This window comes from Narcine bancroftii, unplaced genomic scaffold (genome assembly GCF_036971445.1).
Source record: "Narcine bancroftii isolate sNarBan1 unplaced genomic scaffold, sNarBan1.hap1 Scaffold_168, whole genome shotgun sequence".
In the NCBI taxonomy this organism is placed as follows: Eukaryota; Metazoa; Chordata; class Chondrichthyes; order Torpediniformes; family Narcinidae; genus Narcine; species Narcine bancroftii.
In genome coordinates, this window is record NW_027211903.1 from 2,470,233 (window position 1) to 2,484,753 (window position 14,521).

The window sequence follows — 14,521 nt, forward strand, 5'->3', positions numbered from 1 at the left end:
GGGTTTGCTGGCTGTGTGATGTCATCAATGGGTTTATTGTTACACAATAATACAGAAAGACAAGTGAAACCATGGCAATCTCCCAATATTTACTCTCTCGCTATGATGTCACAATGAGACCCCAACCCCCCCACATTCTCGGAATGAATGTACTCAAGGGGCAGTTTATATTTGAGGGTCTCCCGCCAACCATTGTTGTCGGGGCAGCCAGGTGGACTCCTCTTGTCATTGCCCCTCCCTCCCAGGTAGTCTGCACCCACCTGGATCGGGTGCCAGGGGGCTATAAGGAGATCGGGGAAGTGATTGATACCCTCCTCTATGAGGGACTGTGATAAGACCCGCCGTGCCCCCCAAAAACACCCCATTCTGGCCTGTCTGTAAGAAAAATGACACGTGGTGAATGTTATTGCAAATTGGACAAATTCACTCCCCTCCTCAACTCACTCTTGCTGTGGTCGTTTCCGATGTGGTTGAACCACTTCATTGGATTCCAGATGATGGAATGTTTATTTGACACCATTACATCTCCCAAAATCATTAAACTGCTCTGGGAGGGGAAAAAAAGTTTGGTATCAGAGATGATTTACTCTGGGAAAACATGGCACCATAAGAGTGACCCAACTTATCAAAGGCTTGTTTCATGGAGCTAGGATCGCAGATGTTTAATTCACATTAGTTAGATCAACAGGGGTTAGGAAATGGCCTTGTCTTTGTCACATTATGAAAGCTCCAAATCCCAGAATATTCCCTAACTAAAGTCACTTTTGGCAACAGTGCATTGAAAAGGTTTCTTTTGCCATGTCCAGACGTGTAAAACATCTGACATTTCCAATTTCGGATTTCAGATTTTTTGTCAGAGTTCATACATGACGTCACATCCATCCCTGAAATTATTTTTGCTGTGGGCCATGCAGAATTAACCCTTCTTGGCAATGCCATATAAAGCTGACTCAACACTGAGATGTAAACAAATAAAGAAATTTAAACAAACCGACTGTACGATACAGAGAGAAAAACATCAATAAAGTGTAAAAGTACCCTCCTTACATAAGTCCCTGAACTGAGTTTGTTGTTGAGGAGTCTGATGGTAGCAGCTGTTCCTGAACCTTATGGTGCGGGTCTTGTGGCACCGATATCTCTTTCCTGAGTGTGTGCTGCGTGGTGTGGATTCTTGAACATTGATGCTGCCTTCCGATGGCAGAGTTCCAGATGTTTTCGTTGGTGAGGAGGGTTTTGCCTGTGATGTCTTGGGCTGTGTCCACTTCCTTTCAGAGGGCTTTTCAGTCAAGGGTATTGATGTGCCTATACCCAACTGGGATGGAGCCGATCAGCACACTTTCTACCACACCTCCGTAGAAACTTGCCAGGGTTTCCGATGTCGTACCAAAGCTCCGCAAATCCCTGAGGAAGTACAGGTGTCGACGTCTTTTTTTCACAATGCCATTTGTGTGTTGGGTCCAAGATAATGACTTTCAAGATCTGAAATTTGCTCACCCTCTTCACCACTAATCCCCTGATGATCACTGAACCATACAACTCTGGATTTCCCTTCCTGACATCCACAATCAGCTCCTTGGTTTTGGTGGCATTGAGTGGGAGTTGGTTGTTCATGCACCATTCAGCCAAGTTTTCATTCTCCCTTCTGTATGCTGTCTCATCGCCCCATTATATACAATCCACTACCATGGTAGCATCAGTTGCATTGGCTTTGTTGTACTGAGCCACGCAGTCATAAGTTTATAGAGAGAAAGCAGGGACTAAGAACACAGCCCTCTGGTACTGGTGGAGATTGTAGAGGAGATGTTCTTACTGATCCTCACTGATTGTGGACAGGAGGAGAGGGAAATTCAGCATCCAATTACACAGTGGGGTGTTGAGTCCCAAGGTCTTGGAGTTTGATGATCAATTTTGAGGGAATGATGGTGTTAAATGGCAAACTGTTGTCGATAAAAAGCATCCTGAAGTATGCATCTTTGCTGTCCAGGAGTTCCAGGGCTTTGTGTAGTGCCAGTGAGATGGCATCCACCATAGACCTACTGCTACGATTGCAAATTGGAACCGATCCATTTCACCGCTCAGAGAGGAGCTGATAGGCTTCAGCACCCAGCCTTTCCAAACAGCTCCTCACTTCTGACTGAGGTTCAAGGTTCAAGACTCCTTTTATTTTAGGCAGACGGAGAGTCACCACTTTGTCCAGCTCCCCTTGCAGAAATGAGGCCCCAGCAAGGAATGGTTGACAAGGCCAGTGCTCTAAGCACTGAGCTATTGGAGTAGAAAGGGAATCAAAACAACCTCTGTTCAGAGCCACGGTCTGTGAATTCTCCTCCTATGCTCCCTCAGCCTCTGCGGCTGCACAGTCTCCTGTTTAATTCATTGACAACATCGTGGCCCATCCCTTCGCAAGTGAACATGAACACAGTGTCTTGTCGCTCTTCTGCCCTCACGGAACTTTTTGTAGTCGTTGGCACATTGTGATGTTCCACTGCGAATCGCAGACGCCATGCAGTGCGATTTTTTTGGTGAGGTCCCCCCAGTCAGTATGGTTGACATGGAATGACTGGAGATTGCACTTGATTACGTCTTTGTAGTGAAAACGTGGGCGGCCAACATTGCGGGGAGCATCTGGTAGCCCACCGTAGAGGACATCTTTGGGCAATCGGCCATCCTGCATACAGACAATGTGGCTAGCCCACCGCAGGCAGTGAGCGCGAATGATTGAGTAGAGGTCCGTACCTCCAGTCTTCTCCAGGACTTGGACGTTTGTGACTCTGTCGTGCCATGAGTAGCCTAGGATGGATCTGAGGCAGCAGAAATGGAATGCGTTAGGCAGTGTTCATGCTTTATGTATGTGACCCAGGGTTCAAGGCTGTAGAGAAGCATACTCAGCACGCAGGCCTCGTAGACTCGGATTTTCAACTTGGTGGAGAGGTGGCAGTTTTCCCACACATGGGCATGGAGACAGTGGATGCTTTTCCCAGGCTTGTGTCCAGTTCTGCATCAAGTGAGTTCGTTGTTGTCACAGTGAAGCCTCAGTAGCAGAATTTGTCTATGTTGGCGAGCACTGACCCATTGATCGTAACTGATGGAGTGTCGTGGGTTTGTTGGCTAAAGATGCCCGTCTTGCCCAGGCTCATTTTCCGACCAAATTCAGTGCAGGCAGATGCAAATGCATCACACAATACTTGCAGCTCTGGCTGGGAGTGAACCATGAAGGCAGCATCATCTGCATAGAGCAGTTCTCAAATCATAACTCTTCTGATTTATGTCCTTGCCCGGAGCCGTGACAGATTAAAAAGTTTTCTGGAGCTCCTTGTGTGCAGCGCTGTGCCTGAAGCTTCTGGAAAGGCATGGCGCAGAAGAGCAGAGATGAAAATGCCAAACAGAACTGGAGCGAGTACGCAACCCTGTTTTATGCTGCATTGGATTGGGAACTCTTCTGATCTCAAGCCATCGAATTGGGCAGTGGCCTCTATGATGTTGTGAAACTGGACGATGATGGACAGTAGTGTGTCAGGGCAGCCAAGATGTTTTAAGACATGGAATAGATGTGAGTCAAAGGCCTTGGTCAGGTCGATGAAGCACATATAGAGAGGTTTGCGTTGTTTAATGTATCTCTCTTGCAGTTGTTGGAAGTCGAAGGCCAAATCGACGTGGGGGTGGGGGGGGGTTGAATGGGATTGCACAACAGAGTATGTTGTCTACAAGGCTGAGCAGTGAGATGCCATGGTAGTTACTGCAGTCTTGGTGGTCACCTTTGTTCTTGGAAAGGGTCACAATATTTGCGTCCCGCAGATCTTTGGGGATGTAACGGTGGAGCCAACATGTTTTGAATAGTATTGTGAGCTCGGAGGTAAGTGCTTCGCCACCAATCTTCAAGATCTCAGAAGAGATACCATTGATTCCAGGTGATTTGTTATTTTTCATGCAATGGACTGCTTTTATGACATCGGTGATGGTAAATTCAGCATCTAGCTCCGCTAGGACAGGTAGTTGCGGCAGTGTGTTGTTGATGATGTCAGGGTCCACAACGATTGGTGTTGTGTAACACAAGCTCCAGATCCAAACCTCCGACATGATCAGGAAGCCTTCAGCATCCGAGACCCTTCAGAAGCCCTTTTTGCCCTCAGCACCCTCTCGTATCCCATTTCCTACGGGGATTCCCATGAGCCAGTCTCCAGCAGCCCGCAGCCTGAGCGGTTCCCATGAACATAACTCATGTGCAGCCTGTGTGGCTCCTTTAGCCGCTGAACCCATTTCTGATCCACTGTTATGGTCACTGGCCGGTGGAATCATATCCCAAGCTTCACCTTCTTAACAGGGATGTTCTCTTCATTTCTGGTGCCCTGCTCCCCAGAGTATGCTGAGGGGGTGTAGGGCTTCCCATCGGTTGCAGGGTGGGAATATGATGATTGGGTGTAGGGCTTCCCGTCAGTTGCAGGGTGGGAGTATGCTCAGAGGGTGTAGGGCTTCCCATTGGTTGCAGGGTGGGAGTATGCTGAGGGGGTGTAGGGCTTCCCGTCAGTTGCAGGGTGGGAGTATGCTGAGGGGGTGTAGGGCTTCCCATCGGTTGCAGGGTGGGAGTATGCTGAAGGAGTGTAGGGCTTCCCGTCAGTTGCAGGGTGGGAGTATGCTGAGGGGGTGTTCCCATCGGTTGCAGGGTGGGAGCATGATGAGGGGGTGTGTAATGGAAGATTTAAACCATGTTTCTTACTTTTGCAGCCTTTGCTCCTGCAAGGCTGAGAACCTGCTTGTTGCATATGAATTAGTAGACATTATCTAAATTTACACTATGGGGCCCAGGGATGCATATGAATCAGTAGACATTATCCAACTTCCCTCATGAGGCCCAGAGATGCAGTTGTCTTTTGTTGGTCGCAGACTGTCAGGAGACCTTGAAGATAATTAAATAATTTATTCAAAGAGATAAGATCTGAAGTAAACAACTTTTGGGGTAATATAAGCCATGGTCCCACTGCTGAAGTTTGAGACTCTCCAAGAGGTGGCAACATCTCTCAGCAAGAAGAAGAACTTCAAGAATCCAGCTAACATCCCGGTCAAGGGAGGTGGAGAAGCTGCTACCAGCGCCCCGACAACCTTCTACAAATGTGCAGTCGTTGCCTTGCTTCAGCAGTTGGGACCAGTCCAGGTGTTGATGTATAATTGGGAAGGGCTTGCAATTTGTAGTGTGAATTCAGATTTAAATTTAGTAATAAAGCCTTGTATAAACTGAACTGCTCTCGGTGTGTGTGTGTCTATTTTCTTTCGGTAGCTCAAACACTGTGACCAATCTAAAACGAACAAAATGAGAGGTATAAGTTTACCCAAGACGGTGTAGGGCTTTCCGTCGGTTGCAGGGCGGAAGTATGCTGAGGGGGTGTAGGGCTTCCCGTCGGTTGCAGGGTGGGAGTATACTGAGGGGGTGTAGGGCTTCATGTCAGTTGCAGGGTGGGAGTATGCCGAGGGGGTGTAGGGCTTCCCGTCAGTTGCAGGGTGGATGTATGCTGAGGGGGTGTAGGGCTTCCCATCGGTTGCAGGGTGGGAGTATGCTGAGGGGATGTAGGGCTTCCTGTCGGTTGCAAGGTGGGAGTATGCTGAGGGGATGTAGGGCTTCCTGTCGGTTGCAAGGTGGGAGTATGCTGAGGGGGTGTAGGGATTCCTGTCGGTTGCAGGGTGGGAGGGGGTGTATGGTTTTCTGTACGAGTACTGGTTGTTGGGAGTGTATTGTTTGGCGGGGCCCTTTGGGGTGATGTGATGGTTGGCTGTCCTAGTGTCTGTTGCCTTCATGCTGATCCATAGGGGACTGTGAGTCTCCCACATTGTCCACGATTGCAACCGGTGAAAAGTCCCTGGTGGCCACCGAGTCTTCCCGTCCGTCCCTGAATGTGACAAATGCATAGTGGGGATTCGCCTGGCTCAACTCCACTGGGTCCACCCGTGGGTCCATTTTGTGGGGCTGGGCAGTGCTTCCAGAGGAGTGCTGGTCCCAGTGTCATCAACCATCTAGGCAGCACTGTGCCTGTCGCGGCTTTCCTCGTAAAGGAAAACATATGGTCATGTGGTGTTGTGTTAGTGGTGGTACACAATAACGAGCGTATAGAATGTAAAGCCTCTGGTAACACATCTTGCCATCTTGTCACGAGTAGGTCTTTTGCCTTTCAGATCAACAGGATGGTTTTCCAGAGAGAGGCATTTTCCCTTTCTACTTGCCCATTTCCCCTGGAACTGTAGCTTGCGGTGCAGTTGGTGGCAAAACCTCTGTCCTGTAGGTACTGGGTCGACTTCGGCATTCATAAAGCGGAACCCCTCTTTGTGTACATAGCTGGAGTACTCACACATGCTGAAAATGGATTGCAGGCACTTTACTACTGTGGCTGCCGATACGTGGGGACATGGGATTCCAAAAGATCAGTGGGAGTATTCGTCTATGGCATTAAGGAAATAGACATTCCTGTCGTAGGAAGGGTGCGGGCCTTTAAAGACAAGGCTGAGGTGCTCAAAAGATCTAGTAGCTTTCATAAGTGTAGCTTTATCCGGCCAGTACAATTGTAGTTTGCATTCCGCACAGATGGGACAGCCCTTGTTTACTGTCCTTACTTCCTCTCCCGAGAATGGGAGATTTTGGGTCCTTTTGAAGTGAAACAGTCTAGTGACTCCCGGGTGGCCCAGCTCATTGTGCAAGCTCTGCAGTTGGGACATGTGGTTGAGGGCCTCACAGTTGTCCCTGGACAGTGTATCTGAGGGCTCATTGAGCCTCCCTGGATGGTAAAGAATGTCGTAATTATATGTAGTCAATTCTATCCTCCAGCACAAGATTTTATTGTTTTTTTATCTTCTCCTGTTCTGGTTGGCGAACGTAAAAGCCATAGATCATTGGTCCTGACAAGGTTTCCATGCCAGATAATCTCTCCAGTGCCTTACTGCTTCCACAATGGCTTGAGCCTCCTTTTCCACTGCTGAGTCTCTCACCTCTGACCACTGTAGGGTCCATGAGAAAAAGGCTACCGATCGCCCCTCCTGGTTCAGTGTAGGAGCTAGCGCTACATCTGATACATCGGTCTCCTCTTGGAATGGGATCGGCTCATCTATGGATGGCAGGATTGCTTTTGCAGTCAGGTCCTTAATATCTGTGAAGGCTTTGACAGCTGCTGGGCAGGTTGGGAACCGGAGGCTTTTATCAGTGGGCAAGCCCTGTCCTCATAGTTGGGGACCCACTGTGCATAATATGCAAAATGTCCCAAATATCTCTTTAAGGTTTTCTGTTAGTGTGGGACTGGGAGGTCTGGGAGCAGGTGCATGCGGACAGGGTCTGGGCTGATTTTCCCCGTTCTGTACCACATATCCCAGGATGGCCAGTTACCTAGTGCTAAAGACACACTTGTCCCTATTATACATTAGATTGAGTTCCTCTGCTGCCTGAAAACAAATGGAAGGTTAATGTCATGGTCAGATTGTGAGTGGACACCTACCAACTGATCCCTTCGCCATGCGGACACTCGGTCCTGGGCAAGCGTGTGCACCCTGTGGGACATTGGGGTTGGCTAGGGGTGTCTCAGAGTTAGCAACCCATCCAGGAGATCCTGGTAGTAGATCATGATCAGGAGGGCGACTTGTCGTACGCCTTCTGCCCGTGCTTGTCGCGATCCTTAATTGTAAGTCAGAAACCCAGGTGGTTGCACGGCCAATCCCGGTTCCGTTGAATTAACTAACAGGCGGAGCTGTATATATATATGTATATATATATAAAATATATATATATTAGTCTATTAAATTGTGACTAACATCAACCACATTAGACAGAGTCCAAGTTAAATGCTAGTTTTAATAGACAAGTATATAAAGCAAGTTCTTGCCTCTGTGCAAGCCCAGGTCAGAATGGAGGAGCCTAGGATTGGTCGGCTTTATATATGAGGTTGTCAGGTGGTGGTGCTGGTGACCTAGAGGAGTAATAGCATATCACCACAGTATATTCTCCACTTATATAAATGCAGAACATTTATAAAGAAGGGCAAGACAGGTCAGGTGCCTATTCTTTGAAGGTGAAAAGAATGATGTCATTAGAACATAGAACACTACAGCACAGTAGAGGCCCTTATGCCCTTAATGTTGTGCAGACCCATATATTCGTTCCAAACTAAAATACTAAAGTCTTCCTGCCTTGTGACCCTCTATTATTCGCTAATCTAGGTGCCAGTCTAAGGGTCTCTTAAATGCCCATAGAGGGGAGGCAGCACCCACTTTGGGAATCACTATGCGATGTTAACTTTTGGTTTACGGTATCTTGACCTTTTCTCCAGCACGGTGAAGGATGTGAATGTGTCGTAACGGCTCTTTGTCACAGAATTTACTATCTTCCATTCATCTTCACGTCCAACCAAAACTGTACTCTCCGAATGTGATCTTCCCAGCAAGAAGCCAGTGCAATCCTCTGGTGTTCCATAAATGGAAGAGAGGTATTTCAGCCCCTGAATGCTGCTGTCCTGGTCAACCTGCCCGAAGGGCAGTGCCCACAGAACACCTGTGTAGGATTCCACTATTGTCCTGGGAGTTGGGGCTTAATGGGTTAGAGAAGAACACATTGTCGATGTTGACCACGGCATACCAGGGTTTGTCGCCCCTGCCCGTGATATCCTCCACCAATTTAACCACATCGAAAATGACCGCAGCAAGAGTGAGTAGGGGGGGGGTGGGGGTGGGGGGGTGGGGAGTGAATTTGTCCAATTTACAGTATCATACACCACGTGCCATTTTTATTACAGACAGGCCAGATTGGGCTGTCTTATCACACCCCCTCATAGAGGAGGGTATCAATCACTTCCCCGATCTCCTTATAGCCCCCTGGCACCCGATCCAGGTGGGTGCAGACTACCTGGGAGGGAGGGGCAATGACAAGAGGAGTCCACCTGGCTGCCCCGACAACAATGGTTGGCGGGAGACCCTCAAATATAAACTGCCCCTTGAGTACATTCATTCCGAGAATGTGGGGGGGTTGGGGTCTCATTGTGACATCATAGCGAGAGAGTAAATATTGGGAGATTGCCATGGTTTCACTTGTCTTTCTGTATTATTGTGTAACAATAAACCCATTGATGACATCACACAGCCAGCAAACCCAGTTGCTGAGACTGCAGTCGTGTTCATTGTGAGGGTTGAACGTGGTGCGAGCGCGTGGCACAGTCTTTGCCGAATACCAGGGCTTTTTGGCCAAGTGAGGCTCACGGTGGTGACGTATTTGAATTACTACATCACACGTCACTGGAAACACCTCGCGTGTGACTTGCAGGAGAATGGGCAATGCCTTGTGCTGTCTACGAGTGGCACGAGTGGCTGGGGAAGAGGAGCAGAGTAGGAGATCCCTCACTCCTCGGAAAAGAATGACGTGCAACTGCTGCAAGAAGATCAGAGGCAGGTGGTTTCATTCCCGAGTTGCTGCGGAGGAATCGTCAGACTTCAATGTCGACCGCAGGGAAGAAAACACGCAGCAGGTACTCTCGGTCACGTGTGAAACCTTCTATGAGGCAATGTCGAAATGAACATAAGTTGTACTGTGTGCACAAGGTTCATTACTCACGTAAACATCAGACACTCATCCTATAAGGAGAGTTTGGTGTTTCGCAGCTAATTACCTCCAATTCAGTGTTGGTAAATCAGTTATGCTTTGTCTTATCTTTTTCCAAAGCATCTACAGATTGGGTGCTTCATTTATTCTGAAACTTAAACAAGGTCATCAACAAGTGAATCCTACTTGGAATTTATACATTCCTACTTAATAAATGGGTCTCCAGATAGTCTTATTTTTGTAAATTAAAATGAAAAACATTCTCTTTCCTTTCACAGCACAAAGGATCCCCAAGGTTTAAAGTGTAAATGATAAAACTGGAATTACTGGATATTTCAATAAGAACAGAAAAGGCTGGAAACTCCCAGCAAGTCAGGAGGTGACCAACCTGCTGACTATTTCCAACATTTTCTGTTGTTACATTTGAAGTATAATTATTTTTAATATTTCTTCTGGGAACAATTGGCTGTCAAAGGCAGGAATTAAATTCTCTTTATTGTTTTGGAGTAGGGAGAGTTTAGTGCTTTTTTTAGGAAGGAATATATGGGTTGGCACAACATCAAGGGCTGAAGGGCCTGTACTATGCTGCAGTGTTCTATGTTCTGTGTTTCTGCCATGGTGATTTAAGAGTAAATATTAACCAAGGACCCCCAGAAGAATGTGCCCTTTCCTTTGGTTTCTGCCCTGGAAGAAAGACTGATGAAAGACTGGAGTCCCGGTTTTCTAGCTGAAATCAAAACAAGAGTGTTCTTCGTAAAGATGCACCAAGAATCTGTGGTTTGCCTTTCATCAAATTCAAGTCAGAAACCTCAGCCTTGAGTGTATAGGTGTAAAATCTGAATGTCTCTGGGGATTGACCCTGTGCCATGTGTTCAGTTGCAATGCCTTCAGCAACCCTTGAACCAATGTTCATTGGGCCAATCCTGAAAGGTGTTTTGCCTTGCTTTTTCCAGATACTTTTGTTCTGTTCACTGCCATGGTTCACATGATGAAGATAATGCTTTGCAGTGGATTTGAAAATAGTCATTAAGTTTTAACTGTGACTTTTACCTTCAAGACCACATGCTTATTCTTGGTAAAATGTTTTTATTGAGTTTAACATATAAGCATACATACAGAAATCTGAAAACCACGTGACAATTCATTCCATTACGAGTAAGGACACGCGAAGAAAACAAAGTTAATGAAACTACATTCAGGATGACTTGTTAACCTCCAAAACAATTACACTCCAACTCCAATCATCCAAAATCAGATTCGCTGAAATCCTCATTTATCCAAAAGTTTACAAAAATTCAAATAAATGAAGATATCCAAAACAAATCAGGAATCTGCATTTATCTGAAATATTTTTCAGAGACAAACTAACCTCTCAGGTTGAAAAAAAAATTATTGCACGTGAAATTAGAACATCGATTGTTCTCGTTTCAGGTAACTCCCTCCCCTCTCTTTTTCTATTCCTTCTTTACCTTCCCCTATTGACTTTTCTCTCCAACTCTCCCATCAAACTGCACACCACTCACTCCCAGCAAGTGGTTGGAAGAATCCCTTGTCCTGCCGTCATCCAGGAGAGCGGCCTCTCGGCAGCAGCCGGTTGGTCACAGCCCTTTCAGATAATCGGAGTTGTAATGTAATAAGAAATAATCTATATGGTGAACCCATTTATTGAAATAAATTGTACAAAACAAAAGAATAAAAAGAAAAAGAAAACAACTCGAAAAATTAAATCTAAAAAATACATCTAATCTAATGCCTCTCTCTAATCAAGGTTACCTTGCAGACAGAGTAAAATGGGGATTTTTGTTTAAGGTATTGGAAAAATTTAAATTTGGGCCACTCTTTATTGGTTGGGTGAAGGCCTTATATAAAAATCCATTGGCTAGAGTGGTGACAAATGGACAAGTATCTTCTTCGTTTATATTATCTAGATCAACTTGACAGGGTGTCCTTTGTCACCGGCTTTATTTGCTTTGGTTATTGAACCGTTAGCGCGAATGATTAGACAAGATGGTGATATTAAAGATATTAAGGCAAATGAGGAAGAGTATAAAATGAATTTATTTGCCGATGATGCTTTGATATATTTAACAAATCCTACGCAGTCGTTAGGAAGGTTACATGCAAGGTTGGAACAGTGTGGTGCATTATCAGGATATAAGGTTAATTGGGATAAGAGTGAAATGATGCCTTTGACAAGAATGGATTATGCAAACTGCAGATATTGTTACATTTAAGCGGTTGGATAAAATTAAGTATTTTGGGATAAATGTAGATGATAATTATAATCATTTATATGAGTTGAATTATAGACTATTATAGCATAAAATTAAATTAGATTTAAATAGGTGGAAAGATTTACTGATAACTTTAATAGGGCGATGTGGCGGCGCAGTCTCCCATGGTGTATAACGCCACATGGCGGAGCAGCCATGGGAAGATGGCGCTGTCAAGGTTTTCTCCCTGCCTCAAGTCACCTGCCCAGCGCACGCCTGGGGCAGCGATTCTGATATCACAATGCACGAGGTGACTGAGCTTAGGCTGCCCTTAAGCGGGCGCGGGCTGAATTTGAATAAAAACATCATTAATGGCTTTCAATGTGGTGGCTGAGTCTTTCTTGGTTGTGTCCATCACGACAGTGTTTTAAAATGAATGTTTTCCCCCGTATTCAGTATTTTTGTCAATCAATTACATGTGGGATTCCTAAAAGGTTTTAAGGATTTCCATGTGCTGGGAAGATCTTTATTATGAAAAGGTAAATTGGCAAGAGTATCTATACAAAAATTGACTTGGAGTTTTATAATTACCACATTTTCAGGATTATTATGAAGCGGCACAATTCAAGTTTATTAATAGAATGGTTGGATCACAACAATCTTTACGTTGGGCTAAAATCCAAATGGCTCAGCTTCATGAACAAAGAATGCAACAGTTTATTTATAAATGGAATGCTCAACTTTTCCAAAATTATCCTTTACCGGTGTTAAAACATTTCATGGAAATATGGTATCGGACCAACGTTGCTATTGGTGCTGAGGGCAAAATTTCGGCTAAAACCCTTTGTATTAAAATAAGCTTTGTATAAAAATAAATCACGTATTCCTGAATATTTGGGAAAAGAAAGGTATTATCTTGGCCGAAGATTGTTATGAAGCTGGAAATTTTGTTTCATGTCAGTGATAGAATGAAAAAATGGATCAGGTCCATGCTTAGTAACTTTGTTACTAGATAATTTTGGACACAGTTTGAGATTACCTCGAAGGAAGAGATTTGAATGTTCAATTATTGAAGGAGGGGAAAGGGGATTGATTACACAAATGTATGCTTTATTACAAAATAAGATGCCTAAGTCGGATATTTATAAAGTGAGAAGTAAAAGGAAGAAGGATCTGTCGGTTTTAATTTCTCAGGATGATTGGATGACATTATGTGAGGACAGTGTGACTAAGCCAGTAAACGTAAGATAAAGATTCGTTCATTATAATTTTATTCATCAACTTTACTTAACACCTGAGAAGTTGAAGAAGTATAGATTTATCTCTTTGGATATGTGTTTTCAATGTGGGGAATAGATAGGGTCTTTTTTACATTCAGTATGGTTAGGTGATCAGGTGAAACCCTTTCTGAATGGAATTATGGCATTTTTATTGGGACATATGAAGTAAAATGGAGTTTGGAAATGAAATTGGATACATTTCAAATTGCATTTATTCAGTTGGAATAGGCAGTAGCGAGAAAATGTAAAGCTATAACCTGGAAAGATTAAATTGAATTAAGTATTCAGAGATGGCACATGTGTCAGAAATAAAACTTCTCACACATGAGTCTCTTTAAAACTGATGACACGACAAGCTTTATTTACAAGTCTGCAGAGTTGGACTCAACTGGTTTCTCACCAGTTAAGCCCCGATACATACAGTGCATTGATTTTTATACCTTTATTATTTGCCCTTCCCCTTCTTATTAATACTGTTTTAATTGGTTAGTATTACAAAAACATTCTGAGTATAACTGCATTATTAATTATCACGTTCGTTACGTACGCTGTGAACTCTACATTCACTGAATTCTGTTTCTCACACTTCTTATCAATCCTTTGTCTCCTGCATGTCTCTCATTATGACCATGAAAAGATAGGTTTAAAAAAACATATTCAGCAGCTCCTTCTGTCCTTGACTGCTAGTAAACTCTCTGTCCGTTCTGGCTTCCCTGTTTATGATTAATCATCACATTTTAACTTAAGTCTTTTTAACCTAAATTCTCTATATCACAATCCACCCCTTTCTCTCTTTAAAATGTGTTGAATATATGTATAGATATGAATGGGGATTCTAAGCTAGGGAAGATAAATGTTTTATGATACATTAATCTCACGCTGAAATAAAAGTCTTACAGGGTCTCCCATCCCCCCTGGTTGCATAGCTTGTTCGACCATGGAAATCACCAGGCTGCGTAGACAGGGAATAATACAGGGCAAAATAAGTAGGAGGAATAAAATACCTCTGATGACCCACAAGAAGGTACGCCACCAGGTTCCTCCAAACCATTTGTCCATCCAATTAAATTGTGGGAAAGGATGCCAGGTTTGAACCGGTACATGGGACAATGTACGAATATTATCAGCGATTTTACGAACAGCTTTTCCATTATCATCAATCTGTAAGCAGCAGTTAGTCAAATTAAGTTTGCCACATACACCTCCTTCCGTGGCTAGGAGATAGTCTAGGGCTAGACGGTTCTGATATATAGCAGAGCGCATCTGACCTTGCTGGGATGCAAGTAATTGCAGGGCTATAGCTGTTTGATTTGTAACAATTTCAAGCACTGCTTGTAAGCGAATTATGCGATTTAACATATATATAGGAGTACGATAACCCCAAGATCCATCTTGAGCCCATGTAGCGGGACCATAATATTGAATTATGCGCTCTGGAGGCCAATCATCTCTCCATTCTCCCAAATGTACCG

The 14,521-nt window shown here is 44.6% G+C and overlaps 1 protein-coding gene across 2 annotated transcripts in view; it reads left to right on the forward strand.

The window, feature by feature from the left end:
* The first annotated feature begins 12,796 nt into the window (after positions 1–12,796).
* The window catches only part of LOC138750579 (microtubule-actin cross-linking factor 1-like), a 39,222-nt gene continuing 37,497 nt past the window's right edge, over positions 12,797–14,521 (forward strand). Inside the window, exon 1 of one of the 2 annotated variants that reach the window (XM_069912687.1) lies at positions 12,797–13,011. In XM_069912687.1, coding sequence (XP_069768788.1) covers positions 12,871–13,011 — 141 coding nt within the window. In that variant the 5' untranslated portion in view covers positions 12,797–12,870. The remainder of the gene's footprint in view (positions 13,012–14,521) is intronic. The other variant, XM_069912686.1, reaches the window with a different exon arrangement.